At 38.1% G+C, this 15,000-nt stretch overlaps 1 protein-coding gene across 1 annotated transcript in view; it reads right to left on the reverse strand.

Moving 5' to 3' along the window:
* Positions 1 to 15,000, reverse strand: part of LOC125045724 — a 55,932-nt gene that overhangs the window by 4,697 nt on the left and 36,235 nt on the right. Inside the window, exons 2-5 of the mRNA XM_047643155.1 lie at positions 12,697 to 12,889; positions 3,278 to 3,353; positions 1,570 to 1,792; positions 533 to 621 (exon numbers count right to left, since the gene is read on the reverse strand). Of these exons, the coding sequence (XP_047499111.1) occupies positions 533 to 621; positions 1,570 to 1,792; positions 3,278 to 3,353; positions 12,697 to 12,889 (581 nt within the window). The remainder of the gene's footprint in view (positions 1 to 532; positions 622 to 1,569; positions 1,793 to 3,277; positions 3,354 to 12,696; positions 12,890 to 15,000) is intronic.

Here is a 15,000-nt window from a genome sequence, read left to right on the forward strand (position 1 = left end):
GATAGACTGGTAGTAACATAAAGATAATAATAATATTATTGTTAATGATAATATAATAATAGTAATAGCAATATATAATAATGATAATGAAGGTGATAACAGTATTACTATCAAATAATAATAATAATAATAATAATAAAGATAATAATAATAATAATAAATAACAATAACAACAATAATAGTAACAATAACAATAAATCAACACTCCACAAAAAATAAACATACTCATTCTAATCATAAAAAACCCACACCCAATCAAAAATTCCAAACTTTCCAAAATCAGAAAAAGAAAAAGAAAAAAAAGAAAGAGAAAAAAAGAAAAGAAAAGAAAAGAAAAGAAAAGAAAAGAAAAGAAAAGAAAAGAAAAGAAAAAGAAAAGAAAAGAAAAGAAAAGAAAAAGAAATGAAAAGAAAAGAAAAAAGAAAAGAAAAAAAAAGAAAAAAAAGAAAAAGAAAAAAGAAAAAAATAAAGTAAAATACAAGAAAATAAAAGAAAAGAAAAGAAAATAAGAGAAAAGAAAAAACAAACTTACCGATGAATGTGGATCCCGACCGCCATGTCGTTATGACCAAACTCCGGACCGGCTTCCCGCCTTGCTCGAGCACGAGGTCCTTCGCGCTCCTGAGGGATTTCGGGAAGGGCGTTAGGAGGAGGTTATAGTTTGGGTTTATTTACAATTAAATGCTGTATTAACTACTGTAATTCATCTTCGTCCTTCGAACTCCTGTGGGATTTTTGCGAAGGACGTTATACCATATTGTAGTTTGCATTTATTTATAATCAAATGTTGAATTAACGATTCGCGGTCCTGTGGGATTTTGCGAAGGACGTCATATGTGTATACTGTAAATAAATCTAAATAAAGAAATATCTATTTCTTTTGAAAGTATGTTATGAATAATGATAATTAAATATTGATCAACGACTGTAATTATTAATCAATCGTTCTCCACGCTCTTTTGTTTCTTGGGAAGGACGTTATATTTAGATAATAAATAGTCTGCGTTTCATTAGCGACTGTAATGAATTTCCTCGCTTACCTGCATATTTCAGGGGTTGTAAAATATGTATTTAATAATAATCTACTTTTATTCGTTGAATTTTATTTTCTTCATCTTTATAAAATAAATATCTTTGTGACACATTAAGTTACTTTTGCATATCATTGAAGGGTTACTTAAAGGTTTATCAAAAGGTGTTGATGCACGACGAATTAATCACAAGGTATTGATTCCACATGTCGAAACAGATGTAAGCCTCATTAGCGTCTCATTGACCGTCGAACATATATGATTAGTTATTTGAAAAAGGGAAAAAAAATATTGCTTACACCTCCCACGCACAAACTGAATTGCATGTATGTATATCTCGTCAACGAATCCATAAGTAGGACGTGCTCCCTCCCACCCCCCTCTCCCGCCCTTCCCCCCCTCCCACCCCCCTCTCCCTTCCCCATCCCTCCCTCCTCTCTCCCTTCCCCCTCCCTCCCTCCCTCTCCCTTCCCCCTCCCTCCCTCCCCTCTCCCTCCCCCCCATCCCTCCCTCCCCTCTCCCTTCCCCTCTCCCTCACCTCGCCTTCAGCTTGGGATGAAACACATAGCCCTTCATATCTTGCAGAATCTCTTCCCTCTGCTGGTCCAAGATGGCGGCGATTATGCTCTCCGTGCTGTTCTCTTTCCTCCCTTCATCCCCAGTTGGTTCCTCTTCCTCTTCCTCCTCTTCCTCCTCTTCCTCCTCTCCTTCTCCTTGTTCTTCTTCTCCTCCTCCTCCTCCTTCTTCTTCGCGTTCCTCTGCTGTTGGACGAAAGAGGGGAGAGATGAGTTAGTGATAGCGTGTGGGACGAGGGCGAGGGGAATGGAAGAGGGAGAGTGGTGGTGGTGATGTTGGCGGTGGAGAATTATGGTGGTGGTGATGGTGACGGTGGCGGTGGTGAGTGATGATAGTGACGGTGGTGGAGAATTATGGTGGTGGTGGTGGTGGTGGTGATGGTGATGGTGGCGGTGGTGAGTGGTGATGATGGTGACGGTGGTGGTGATGACGTTGGTGTTGGTGGACGAGGGACAGTAATGGCAGTGATTGGAGGAGAATTATGATGGTGGTGATGGTGATGATAGTGGTAGTAGAAATGGGATAGTAATGGTGGTGATGTTGGTGGTGACTGAACGAGAATTATAATGGTGGTGATGGTGATGAGAATGAGAATAATGAAGTAACACAAAAGCAAGCAAGGATTTCTATAAAAAATCATGGAACTCCTACAAAGGAAAAATACAACAGAAAAAAAAAAAACAGAAGAAAGAAACAAATAAAACCTTAAACACAAAAAGAAATATTAAAACTAAGAAAACAAACAAGCAAACAAGAAAACAAAAATAAAGAAAAGTGTCTGAAAAGATGAAACAAACCAACAACAAACAGTAAAAAATTCCTTTAGTTATTAATAATTCCTATGATTCTTCACATTTCATTTAATAATTCCTTTAGTCATAGATGCTTCCTTTAGTTCTGAACACTTTCTCTAATAATTACTTTAATTGTTAATATTTCCTTTAATTCTTAACACTCCCTTTAACAATTCCTATAATTCTTCAATCATTCCCTTCATTATTAATATTTCCTTTAATTCTTAACATTTCCTTTAATAATTCCTCTAGTTCTAACATCTCCTACAATAATTCCCTTAGTTATTAATATTTCTTTTAATTCTTATCATACTCTTTAATAATTCCTTCAGTTCTAAAATTTCCATCAATAATTCCATTCGTTATTAATATTCCCTTTAATTATTAAATAATTCCTTTAAAAAATCCCTCCAGTTTCTACCATTTCCTCTCAAAAATCCCTCCAGTTTCTACCATTTCCTCTCAAAAATCCCTCCAGTTACTACCATTTACTATTACTATTTCCTCTCAAAATCCCTCTAGTCACTACCATTTCCTTAAGTTACTCCCATTTCCTTAAGTTACTACCATTTCCTTAAGTTACTACCATTTCCTTAAGTCACTACCATTTCCTTAAGTTACTCCCATTTCCTTAAGTTACTACCATTTCCTTAAGTTACTCCCATTTCCTTAAGTTACTCCCATTTCCTTAAGTTACTACCATTTCCTTAAGTTACTACCATTTCCTTAAGTTACTACCATTTCCTTAAGTTACTACCATTTCCTTAAGTTACTCCCATTTCCTTCAAAAAATCCCTCCAGTTTCTACCGTTCCCTTCACTAATTCCCTTAGTCCTTCATATCCCTCAGGTTCCGTGGCCTCCGCTGCTCACTCACCATCAGGAGGAGGAGCCTTCTGTGGCGGCTGTGGCGCTGTGTCTCCCGGGGCTGTGTACTCCGGGCTCTGGTAGTCCTGTGGGAGAAAAAAGAGAGACGGAAATTATGATGATAAATATTTTATTATCATTATTTTAATACTTTTATTATTATTCATTATTATTAATACTATTAGCAAACGAGAAATATGAAATATTATTAGGAAAATCATTATCATTCTATTATTCATACTTTATTATTATTAATGGTCTAGTATCGTCATAAGTATCATCTTTAGAACTTTCTCATTCTCATTCTTATTATCATCATTAAACCTTTATTATCATTGCTATAAGTATGACCATCATCACTATCATTCGTTTTTCTCTCTCTTTCAGGTGCAATTTTGTTGTGTATTGCTGGGGGGGGGGGGGGATTCCTATAACTGTGTTTATGTCATTTGGCAAATTCTAATCCTTTTTCTCCACTTCCTCTTTCCTTCTCGTTTTTTTTGTCTTTTTTTTTTAATCTTGTTTTCTCTATCATCTTTCTTTTCTCATAATTATGATCATCCTTTTTAGTAATAGCATATTGCTACTTCCTATCATTACAACTACTATTTTCATGACATCATTAACATTATCATTAGTAGTAGTACCACCTGTATTACTGTCATCATCATCATTACTACTGTGATATCAATATTATTTACTCAGAGATAGATAAACTGAAAGACACACACGAGAGAAAACTACGCATTTGCAAATCGACATAAAAAGCGGCCTGTCATCAAAGTGCCATTCAGCAAGGGATTTCTTCATGGCGGAAATGAATGGAAACATCTCAATGGCCTGCTATTCGACGCGAATCATTTCCACACCATTTTTCACTCAAATGTGCAGAGGAATGATATTTGTTTGTAAGTTTCACATTGGGGGGGAGGGGAGGAGGAGGGAGAGGGGAGGGGGAGGGGAGAGGGGAGGGGAGGAGAGAGAGAGAGGAGAGAGAGAGAGAGAGAGAGAGAGAGAGAGAGAGAGAGAGAGAGAGAGAGAGAGAGAGAGAGAGAGAGAGAAAGAGAGAGAGAGACTTAGGAAATAAATTAAATCAAAGAAGAGGCAGAGAAGCCGAGATTGGGAACAGTGGCCAAGCAGACACAAAGGAATTACAAGGAAAAGTCGAGGAAGTCAGTTACAACACTCGAAACAATAAAGAAGTTGAAAATACGACACCAAGCAACCAAACAACAATAAATGAAAGAGGCAAAGGCACAATTAAATTTTCGATGCGAAAACGGTAAAAGGAAACGAAATGCCAAAAAAAGGAAAAGGAAAAAAAGGACAAAGAATATAAGAGAAGAGTTTCAGAGGCAGCTTCGAACGCCTCGAGTTCCGACGCTCCGAACTGGCGCAAATATTATTGGAACCTGAGTGGCAGGGGAGCGCCAGGACGAATGTGCCTTTCATGAAGGCCTTCGACAGTTTCGTTCTTTACTGTTAAGCCTCCACTTAACAAATCCTTCTTTCATAGTAGGAACAACGAAACGGGAAAACTGAATTGTATTTGTATGAATATTCAACAACTGTTTTAACATCGATATATTTTTTGAAGACTTTACTATATATTTTGGAATGCCATCCCTATCCCTATCTACTGCACAAAATTAGAACAAATTCAGTATATGAAATATTTGTATCTTATACCCTCATATCTCATAGCTACTGGCTTACCCTACTCGAGGCTCTGACTCATTCAAGAAATATGAATTTAATAGAGAGGGCATTTGATATGTGGCTGAGATGATTGAATTTTACAATATTCCCAGAAAACATGACATTTAAACAATGGGATATTATTCTAATAATGCACATGTAAATAGTAAGACTAGTAATCATTCAAATGACAATGAGAAGGAAATAAATGGTAAAATTATCAGAGGAGACGGTTAAGGGGAAAATGCAAATAAGAATGTTCATCAAATACTGTGCATTTGCATATGCATTAGAGAGATTACTCGTATGTATTAAAGTGTATATACGTGTGAGTGAATTATTATAGTGTGTTAAATCAACAAACTTTTTTATAATAGGTAAGAAATTATTAACTGGCATTTTAAGAGTCGAGCTAAAAAAAAGGTCAACAAGCCTCAACTTTCGCGCCAATTTCATGGTTGGGTTCGCTTGTTCGCGGCGGTTATCGTCGAAGTCAGCCCTCTCCGTGGCGTCCGAAAGCCTGCGGCGGCGTCGGTGGCGGTCCCAAGCGTTGCCTCGTTATTAGAAAAAAGGAGTCGCTCATGAGACACGACCAAGTAAAACAATGAATTAATTGTTACAATCTGGCCGACACGGGAACAATCTCGCAAATCTAGCAAAGGTAAACAAGAGCACAAGCTTCAACAGAATACCAGTAAACCGTGACAGACAATGACAATACCGAACGATACAATGGAGACAAGAATTCATTTTGTTATCGCACCAAGGACCATGAACCTTGAATTGTCGGATAAGACCAACGATGGGATTATTCGGAAAAAAAAATATGCCCATCAAAGGTGACAAAATTTCCGACAAAATGGTAACCTCCATAACAGTTACGAAAAGATGAAAAAAAAGAAAAAAGAAAAAGAAAACAGAATAAACAAACGAATAAAAGAATACATAGACGAAGGGGGGGGGGAGGGGAATACGAACGATGATGGCATGGAACTGCAAAGAAGAAGAAAAAAATGAACAAAAATTAACAAAGGACCGCGGAATGCAAAGACTCGCTTGTCCTCAGGGTAAACACGGCCACCTCGTTCGCAAAAGAAATCTATAGGCAGACACAAACGCGCACACAGAAGGGATACCGAAAGAAATCTAGAAATCGTTAACACAAACGGATTAGTCTCAAAGTTACAAGAAAAACTTACATAAACTGCAACGGAAAAAAAGGGTGTAATAGACATCAATGAATCCAAAATTGACACTTCTTTAGAACAGGTAATAATAGTAGGCTTCGAGGATTTATTCAGAAAAAAACAAAACAAAAACTTAATAGATGGAAAGAGGATGTACCATTACTAGAGAGATAATTATTGGATCCTACAACAGATATAATGCATAAACTGAGAAACAAAGAACATAGATGGCACAGTACTTAAAAAAGGAAATAAAATAAATAAATAAATAATAAATTAACTGCGAAATCATTATCGGTAAGAGTAGAATTTAAGGGAAAAAAAAAACGATCTGAAAGTGGTTCAACGTCAAACGCGAGAGAGCGAGGGACAGTAAAAAAAAAACATCCACAGAAAACATAACTAGCAAAAAACTGCGTCATTATATAAGAAAGATGACAAAACAACGAATAAGCGGAGACGAGGAACGAGCGGAGTACCAAAGGGAACGTTCTTGGGAGAAAGAAAAGGAGAGAGAGAGAGAAAAAGGAGAAAAGAAAGAAAAAAAGGAGAAAAAAAGAGAAAAAGGAGAAAGAGAGAGAGAGAAAAGGAGAAAGAGAGAGGGAGAAAAAAGGAGAAAGAAATAGAAAAAAGGAGAAAGAAAGAAAAAAGGAGAAAGAAAGAGAAAAAAGGAGAAGAGAGAGAGAGAAAAGGAGAAAGAGAGAGAGAGAAAAGGAGAAAGAGAGAGAGAGAAAAGGAGAAAGAGAGAGGGAGAAAAGGAGAAAGAGAGAGAGAAAAGGAGAAAGAGAGAGAGAAAAGGAGAAAGAGAGAGAGAAAAGAGGAGAAAGAGAGAGAGAAAAGGAGAAAGAGAGAGAGAAAAGAGGAGAAAGAGAGAGAGAAAAGGAGAAAGAGAGAAAAAAAAAGGAGAGAGAGAGGGAGAAAAAAGGAGAAAGAAAGAGAAAAAAGGAGAAAGAAAAAAGGAGAAAGAAAGAGAAAAAAGGAGAAAGAAAGAGAAAAAAGGAGAAAGAAAGAGAGAAAAGGAAAAAGAGAGAAAAGGAGTAAGAGAGAGAGAGAGAGAGAGAAAAGGAGAAAGAGAGAGAAAGGAGAAAGAAAGAGAGAAAAGGAGGATGAAAGAGAAAAGGAGAAAGAAAGAGACAGAAAAGGAGAAAGAAAGAAAGAAAGAGAGAGAGAGAGAGAGAGAGAAAGAGGGAGGGGGAGGAAGGAGGGGATGTTTATTATTTTCACCAATAGTTTCGGTCGTAAATAAAGACGCAGATAACGCAAAATTCTCACGGAAGATAAGGAACACCCGGGAACCAATGTGAGTTTACTTTATTGTTTTTCCACACAGATGGCTCCACTTGTACCAAGTTACCAATGAGCCAATTATGGGTATTACTTGTCTCACTTATTTACCCTTTTTCTTGATTTTCGATATGTCATCTTATATTGCTGTGAATAACATTATAGTAATTATAATGTCTATAATAAAAACAACATTATCGATATTGATAGCATTAGTGAAAAAAAAAAGTTTCGCGCAAATCCAAGGAAAGGTGAAATCAGGTAAGGTCAAAAGGTCTACTAATTGACTCCTTTGTGGCTACGCACTTGCAGAGCCATCTAGGTGCAGAGACATTTCACAAAAAAAAAAAAAAAAAAAAAAAAAAAAAAAAAAAAAAAAAAATCTAAAATGAGCGCAGCATTTTCCCAGCAGAAAAAAAAAAAAAACTTGAATTAATTGTAAAAGCAAACCTGAATCTGGAGGATCATATAAATGAAAAGATTCATAAAACGCTAGCTGTAGGCGTAAACATGATGTGAGTATTTATATGCGTAAACGAAGATAAATTATAAAAATACAACCTACCCTTGGGTAAGATATAATTTCAAGGAGCCCCCACTTTTAATATACATGTATATGCATGTATATATTATATAATATACATATATATACACATTATATATACAAAAACATATATACATATATATTCGTACACACACACACACACACACACACACACATATATATATATATATATAATATATATATAATATATAATATATGATATATATATCATATATATATATATAATATAATATATATATAATATATATATCATATATATATCATATAATATATATATAATATATATATAATATATATATATTATATATATAATATATATATATTATATATAAATTATATATATTATATATATAATATATATATAATATATATATAATATATATATATATAAAACGACGTAGTTATGCTGTGCATCGCTGTCCAAGGTAAAGTGAGGTGAGATAAGCATGATTTTGTTATCTTAAACACACAAGGAAGGTGAAATCACAGTAAGAAGCTAAATGTATACGTCCTTAAGAAGTTTTCAAACGGAATTACTGCCGACCGCAACACTCTCCCTCATAACGTTATGTGCACACCACCCTACACATACAATAACCTATATGTGCCTTCTCTTCCGCAATGGGAAAAAAAATACACAAAACAAAAGACAAATTAAGCTAAATCAAGACAACAAGAAAACACCCAACAAAAACAATGAAACGTATAATCGCCTTTCTCGCCAGCACACACACACACACACACACACACACACACACACACACACACACACACACACACACACACACACACACACACACACACACACACACACACACACACAGACAGACACACACACACCAGGGCCGCTTTCCCACGCTTCATATTCTGGCCTTGGCTTTCCCGCCGGGCGTGTCCGATCGGGCAGCCGGCGCGCGGTGCGATCTCGTGAGGGGGAAATGTCGTTTCGAGAGACGGGGGTTTATTCGCGTGTACGTACGAACGCGTGCCAGAAGCGAAATGTTGAGACAAAATACATACGAGTCAAGATAGGTGTGGGTATCAGCACATACGAACACCCGCGAAAACGAGTTGCAAGCATACGAACAAATAACAAACAAAAGCACGCACGCACACTCGGGAACACAAGAACGGTATTTTAATACAAGGGAAGGTTTTCTCTGACATCGATGTCAAGCCGATAGGAATCTCACGGTTCGCTGTGTAAAAATGTAATACTACTAGAGCTAAAATGGGGATTTTTCCTTCTCCCTCTCCCTTCCTTCCTTTCCTTCCTTCCCCTCCTTCCCCCCCCCCTCTCTCTCTCTATCTCTATCTCTATCTCTCTCTCTCTCCCCCTTTCTCCCTTTCTATCTCCCTTTCTTCCTTCCTCCCTCTCCCTCTCTCTTCTGCATGTAATATGAAAGTAGAACACCTGAGTTTAACCTCCTTTCACGACCGAATTTTCCTATTTTCCCTCCCTTTCTTCCCCTCCTTCTCCCTCCCTCTCCCCCCCCCTCTCTCTCTCTCTCTCTCTCTCTCTCTCTCTCTCTCTCTCTCTCTCTCTCTCTCTCTCTCTCTCTCTCTCTCCCCCTTTCTCCCTTTCTCTTTCTCTTTCTCTCTCCCTTTCTCTTTCTCTCTCCCTCTCCCTTTCCTCCTTCCTCCCTCTCCCTCTCTCTTCTGCATGTAATATGAAAGTAGAACACCTCCTAGTTTAACCTCCTCTCACGACCGAATTTTCCTATTATGCAACTTTTTTATTTTAACAGGAACTCTGGTGATTCCTGTTGAATTGCTTCGGCTAAAAGTTTCCTGGAACTGACTCACCAAAGAGGTCGTTCCTTAACCACTATGCGAGGGCGTAACGTTACTTTCATTTTCTCTCTCTCTCTCTCTCTCACACGAAATTTTATGAGGGATGGCCAGCCTCATCAATACTTTAACCAAAATCTACTCACTATATATGTACATATGTGTATATATATATATATATATATATATATATATATATGTATATATATATGTATATATATATGTAAATATATATGTGTGTGTGTGTGTGTGTGTGTGTGTGTGTGTGTGTGTGTGTGTGTGTGTGTGTGTGTGTGTGTGTGTGTGTGTGTGTGTGTGTGTGTACATATATATACAACAATAATAATAATAATAATAATAATAATAATAATACGAAGAAGAATAAGAATAGGGACAGAGGAAGAAGAACAGGGACAGAAGATGAAGAAAAGGAAGAAAAATAGGCTCTAGATACCATCTCTAAAGCAAGACATAAATTAAGCCAACAGGATAATATTAGAAAAAAAAAAATTACGTGTCTATAAGGACTAATTTATCCTACTATGACGATATATATCCTACAAATACGGGTTATAATTACAAAGATACGAGATAACACATAAGGCAAAATGATTGTAAAAATAGTAAACGTCATCGAAATTGTTCTCCATCGATCTATCCATCTATCTATCTTTCTATCTATCGATCGATCCATAAAAAAGTCACTACCTCGTAATTATCCTGAGATGACTTGCAAGAATCTCCGACCTTCAGAAACATGTGGATTTCCGACCGTTTCTCCTGGAGGTGTCTGACCCGTTCTCTGTGTGTCTGCGAGTGTGTCTGTCTGTCTGGCTGTCTCGCCTTAGCTTCCTTAGGCTCTCTGCCCCTCTCTGACTCTCTCTCTGACTCTCTTTGACTCTCTCTGACTCTCTCTGACTCTCTTTGACTCTCTCTGACTCTCTCTGACTCTCTCTGACTCTCTCTGACTCTCTCTGACTCTCTCTGACTCTCTTTGACTCTCTTTGACTCTCTTTGACTCTCTCTGACTCTCTCTGACTCTCTCTGACTCTCTCTGACTCTCTCTGACTCTCTCTGACTCTCTTGACTCTCTTTGACTCTCTCTGTGACTCTCTGTGACTCTCTTTGACTCTCTTTGACTCTCTTTGACTCTCTTTGACTCTCTTTGACTCTCTTTGACTCTCTTTGACTCTCTTTGACTCTCTTTGACTCTCTTTGACTCTCTTTGACTCTCTCTGACTCTCTCTGACTCTCTCTGACTCTCTCTGACTCTCTCTGACTCTCTCTGACTCTCTCTGACTCTCTCTGACTCTCCCCCTCCCCCTCCCTCTCCCTCTTCCTCTCCCTCTCTCATTTCTCCTCCTTCCCTCTTAGCTAATCTTAGTCATCAAAAACTCAAAATACTATCAATACCCAGAAATATTTACCCAAGCGAGTCGCTTATGGAAACAAAACCATTAGAAATTATAGCCTCTCCCCCTAAAACATAATACAAATAATTATAATAATAATAATAATAATAATAATAATAATAATAATAATAACAATAATAATAAATGTCGGACAGGCGGAGTCGGTGAAGAACATTTTTATGATCTGTTCTGTGAAGATCATCGTCCAGGGAACCTTAACGGTTAGAAAACTCAATCAGGTTATAAGGTGAAGCGGTTTGGAACCTGTTTTTATTATTATTTTTTTTTTTATTTTTTTTTTTTTGTGTTTATCTTCTCCATTCTCTTTTTCATCTGTTTTTCTCTTCTTCTTTTTCTCTCTTTCTCCTTTCCTTCTCCCTTTTCCTTTCCCTTTTCCTTCTTGTCTCTTTCTCCTCCTCCTCTCTCCCTTTCTCTTCTTTTTCTCTTTCTCCAACTCCTTCGCTATCCATTTTTCTCTTCTTTTTCCTCTTCCGTTTCCTCCTCACTTTCCAACTCTTTCTCCTTTTAGCTTCCTCCTCCTTATTTCTATTCTTCTCCTACTCCTCCTTCGGTTTCTTTCCCATCTCTCACTTTCTCATTCCCTTCTGTCTCCTCCTCCACCTCCCCTTTTCCTTCCCTCCTCGTCTTTTTCTCTTCCTCCTCTTCCGCCATCTTCATTTCCTTCAAGTTCAATTACCTTCTTTCTCATCCCATTCCTCCGTCAACTAAAGCATTCGCAATCAATTTCTCCCTCTCTCTGTCTCTCCTCTCTTCCCCCTCTCCCTCTTTTCCCTTTCTATCTCTCCTCTCTCTCCCTCTCCCTCTTCATCCTTTCTATTTTTCCTCTCTCTCCCTCTCCCTCTTCATCCTTTCTATTTTTCCTCTCTCTCCCTCTCCCTCTTTTCCCTTTCTATCTCTCCTCTCCTCTCCTCTTCTCTTCTCTTCTCTTCTCTTCTCTTCTCTTCTCTTCTCTTCTCTTCTCTTCTCTTCTCTTCTCTTCTCTTCTCTTCTCTTCTCTTCTCTTCTCTTCTCTTCTCTTCTCTTCTCTTCTCTTCTCTTCTCTTCTCTTCTCTTCTCTTCTCTTCTCTCCTCTCCTCTCCTCTCCTCTTCTCTTCTCTTCTCTTCTCTTCTCTTCTCTTCTCTTCTCTTCTCTTCTCTTCTCTTCTCTTCTCTTCTCTTCTCTTCTCTTCTCTTCTCTCCTCTTCTCTTCTCTTCTCTTCTCTTCTCTTCTCTTCTCTTCTCTTCTCTTCTCTTCTCTTCTCTTCTCTTCTCTTCTCTTCTCTCCTCTCCTCTCCTCTCCTCTCCTCTCCTCTTCTCTCCTCTTCTCTGCCTCCCCTCTCCTCTGCCTCCCCTCTCCTCTGCCTCCCCTCCCCTCCCCTCCCCTCCCCTCCCCTCCCCTCCCCTCCCCTCTCCTCTCCTCTCCTCTCCTCTCCCTCCATTTCTCCCCCCTCCCCCCCCCCCCACTTTTCCCCAGCTCTCAAACCCAACTTACCTGAATCCGTCTCTGTGCGTAGGGCGTGGCGATGGGCGTGCGGGCGTTGGGCGTGTCTGCCAGGACGCCTTCGAAGCGCGGGCTGGAACGGGGGTCCGTCCTGAAGGGGGCTGCGAGGTGGGACTGGTTCAGGAAGAACAGGAGAACGGAGGAACAGGCCAGAACAAGGAGCAGGGCCCGGCCAGGCTGCTTCCTGTGGAGGGAGAGAGGGGGGAGGGAGAGGGGGGGTTAGTGGACGGATTGCAAATGAGATTAATAGGTGTGTGTGTGTGTGTGTGTGTGTGTGTGTGTGTGTGTGTGTGTGTGTGTGTGTGTGTGTGTGTGTGTGTGTGTGTGTAATGTTAATGATAGATACAAAAGGAGGGAGATCAAGGAAATCAAAGATGTGTGTGTATATATATATATATATATATATATATATATTACTTGTGTGAAATACTTATGATAAATGCAAAAGAAGTAATAAAAACAATGTGACCTGTAAATGGTCGACATAAAATACCTGATCATTTGTAAACACGAATTGTAAATGCCAAACGCACAAAAACAAACAACACAAGAACTATTTGCAAAACAATCTGTAAATACTAATTAACTTAAAACAAACTGGCATGTTCAAATCATGCGCGGTGGCACCTTCTCTGCCTAAAACACACATACATAGTGTTGCGTGAAAGGTGAATACTGTGCAGAACAACGTATATAAAGCGTGAAAAAAAGCGTGAAAAAAAGCGAAGACATGATATAAAATACATTTTCTCGTAAAGCCACGTATGTCGTTTAATTGATTGATTAAAATATTTTATCACTTCCATTTATCACAGAAGTTACTGGGTTATGTACTGTACCTTTAGTGACTACGGTGCGTGCTCTCTGGCTGTTGCTAACACCTTGGAAATTGCAATCCACTTTTTTTTTTTTTTTACAGAAGATTATATCTGACGAATTTATGGTTGATGACTAGTGTGTGTGTGTGTGTGTGTGTGTGTGTGTGGTTGTGTGTGTGTGTGTGTGTGTGTGTGTGTGTGTGTGTGTGTGTGTGTGTGTGTGTGTGTGTGTGTGTGTGTGTGTGTGCGTGCGTGTGCGTGTGCGTGTGCGTGTGCGTGTGCGTGTGCGTGTGCGTGTGCGTGTGCGTGTGCGTCCGTGCGTGCGCGTGTGCGCTACACATATACATATACATATATTTATATATATATAAATACATATACATTTAAATATATACATATATATACAACTATATATACATATATATATACACTCACACATACACATTCGATTTGAATTTGTCAACTTATTCGCGTGTCGGGTTTACTGCACTTATCTGTATTTCCCAACAATGTTTTTTTTAATTATTATTATTATACTATCATTATCATTTTATCACAATATCTTACGTACGCCTCGACGAAAGAAAGCAAAAATCAGAGCTCAACATCTGTGCCTTCGTGTGCAAGCTGGTCTAAGTCTACAGCGCGATTGCAAGAACGCGGCAGAAAAACAGAAAATAAATAAGAAGCTAAATAAAATAAATAAATAAAAAAATAAACTCAACAAATATACAAAACATATAAAAAGGGGGAAAAAATACACAAGATGTTTAAAAAAATAATAAAAAATACAAAGCTTGACAAAAAAAAAAAAAAATAAAAAAAAAAAAAATAAAAAAAAATAAAAATAAAATATATAATAAAAAAATAAGATGAACAGATTAAAAGAATAAAACAACAACAACAACAAAAAACAAAGCAGAACAAAAAAAGCAAACACAGAAAACAGAAAACAGAACGACGCTACGACGAGTAATACCTGAGCATATTAGTTCTCTTTGGGACTTTCATTTCCTTCCAATGCCTCGCGTCCCCTGAAGCCTCCACGGGGTTTCCTTGGCGATGGGCGTCCCGAGTAATCCTTCCTCGGTTCTTAAGAGCAATTTCTTGTATTCCATAACTCCCCTTTTTTTACGAGTACGTCCTTGTTCTTGTAAAAAACATTTTTAGGTTCTTAAGAGCACGTCGTTGTTCTCCAGAATTTTTGTTTTTATTGGTTTATTAAGAGCACTTCCTTGTTTACAAAAATCTCCTTTTTTGGGGGGGTTTCTTTAATAGCACTTTCTTGTTCTTTAAAACTTCTTTTTTTGGTTTGATTTTCTAAAAACTATTATTTTTTTTTTTTTTGAGGGTTCTTGAGAGCACCTTGGTTCTTCTAAGTTCCTCTGGTCCTTAAGAGCAATTCCTTGGATCTTCAAAGCTCCTCCCATCCGTTCACATAAGAGCGAGCACGGCCGCCTCTTCCTCAGGGTCCCCC

Source organism: Penaeus chinensis, chromosome 37 (assembly GCF_019202785.1).
Source record: "Penaeus chinensis breed Huanghai No. 1 chromosome 37, ASM1920278v2, whole genome shotgun sequence".
Taxonomy (NCBI): Eukaryota; Metazoa; Arthropoda; class Malacostraca; order Decapoda; family Penaeidae; genus Penaeus; species Penaeus chinensis.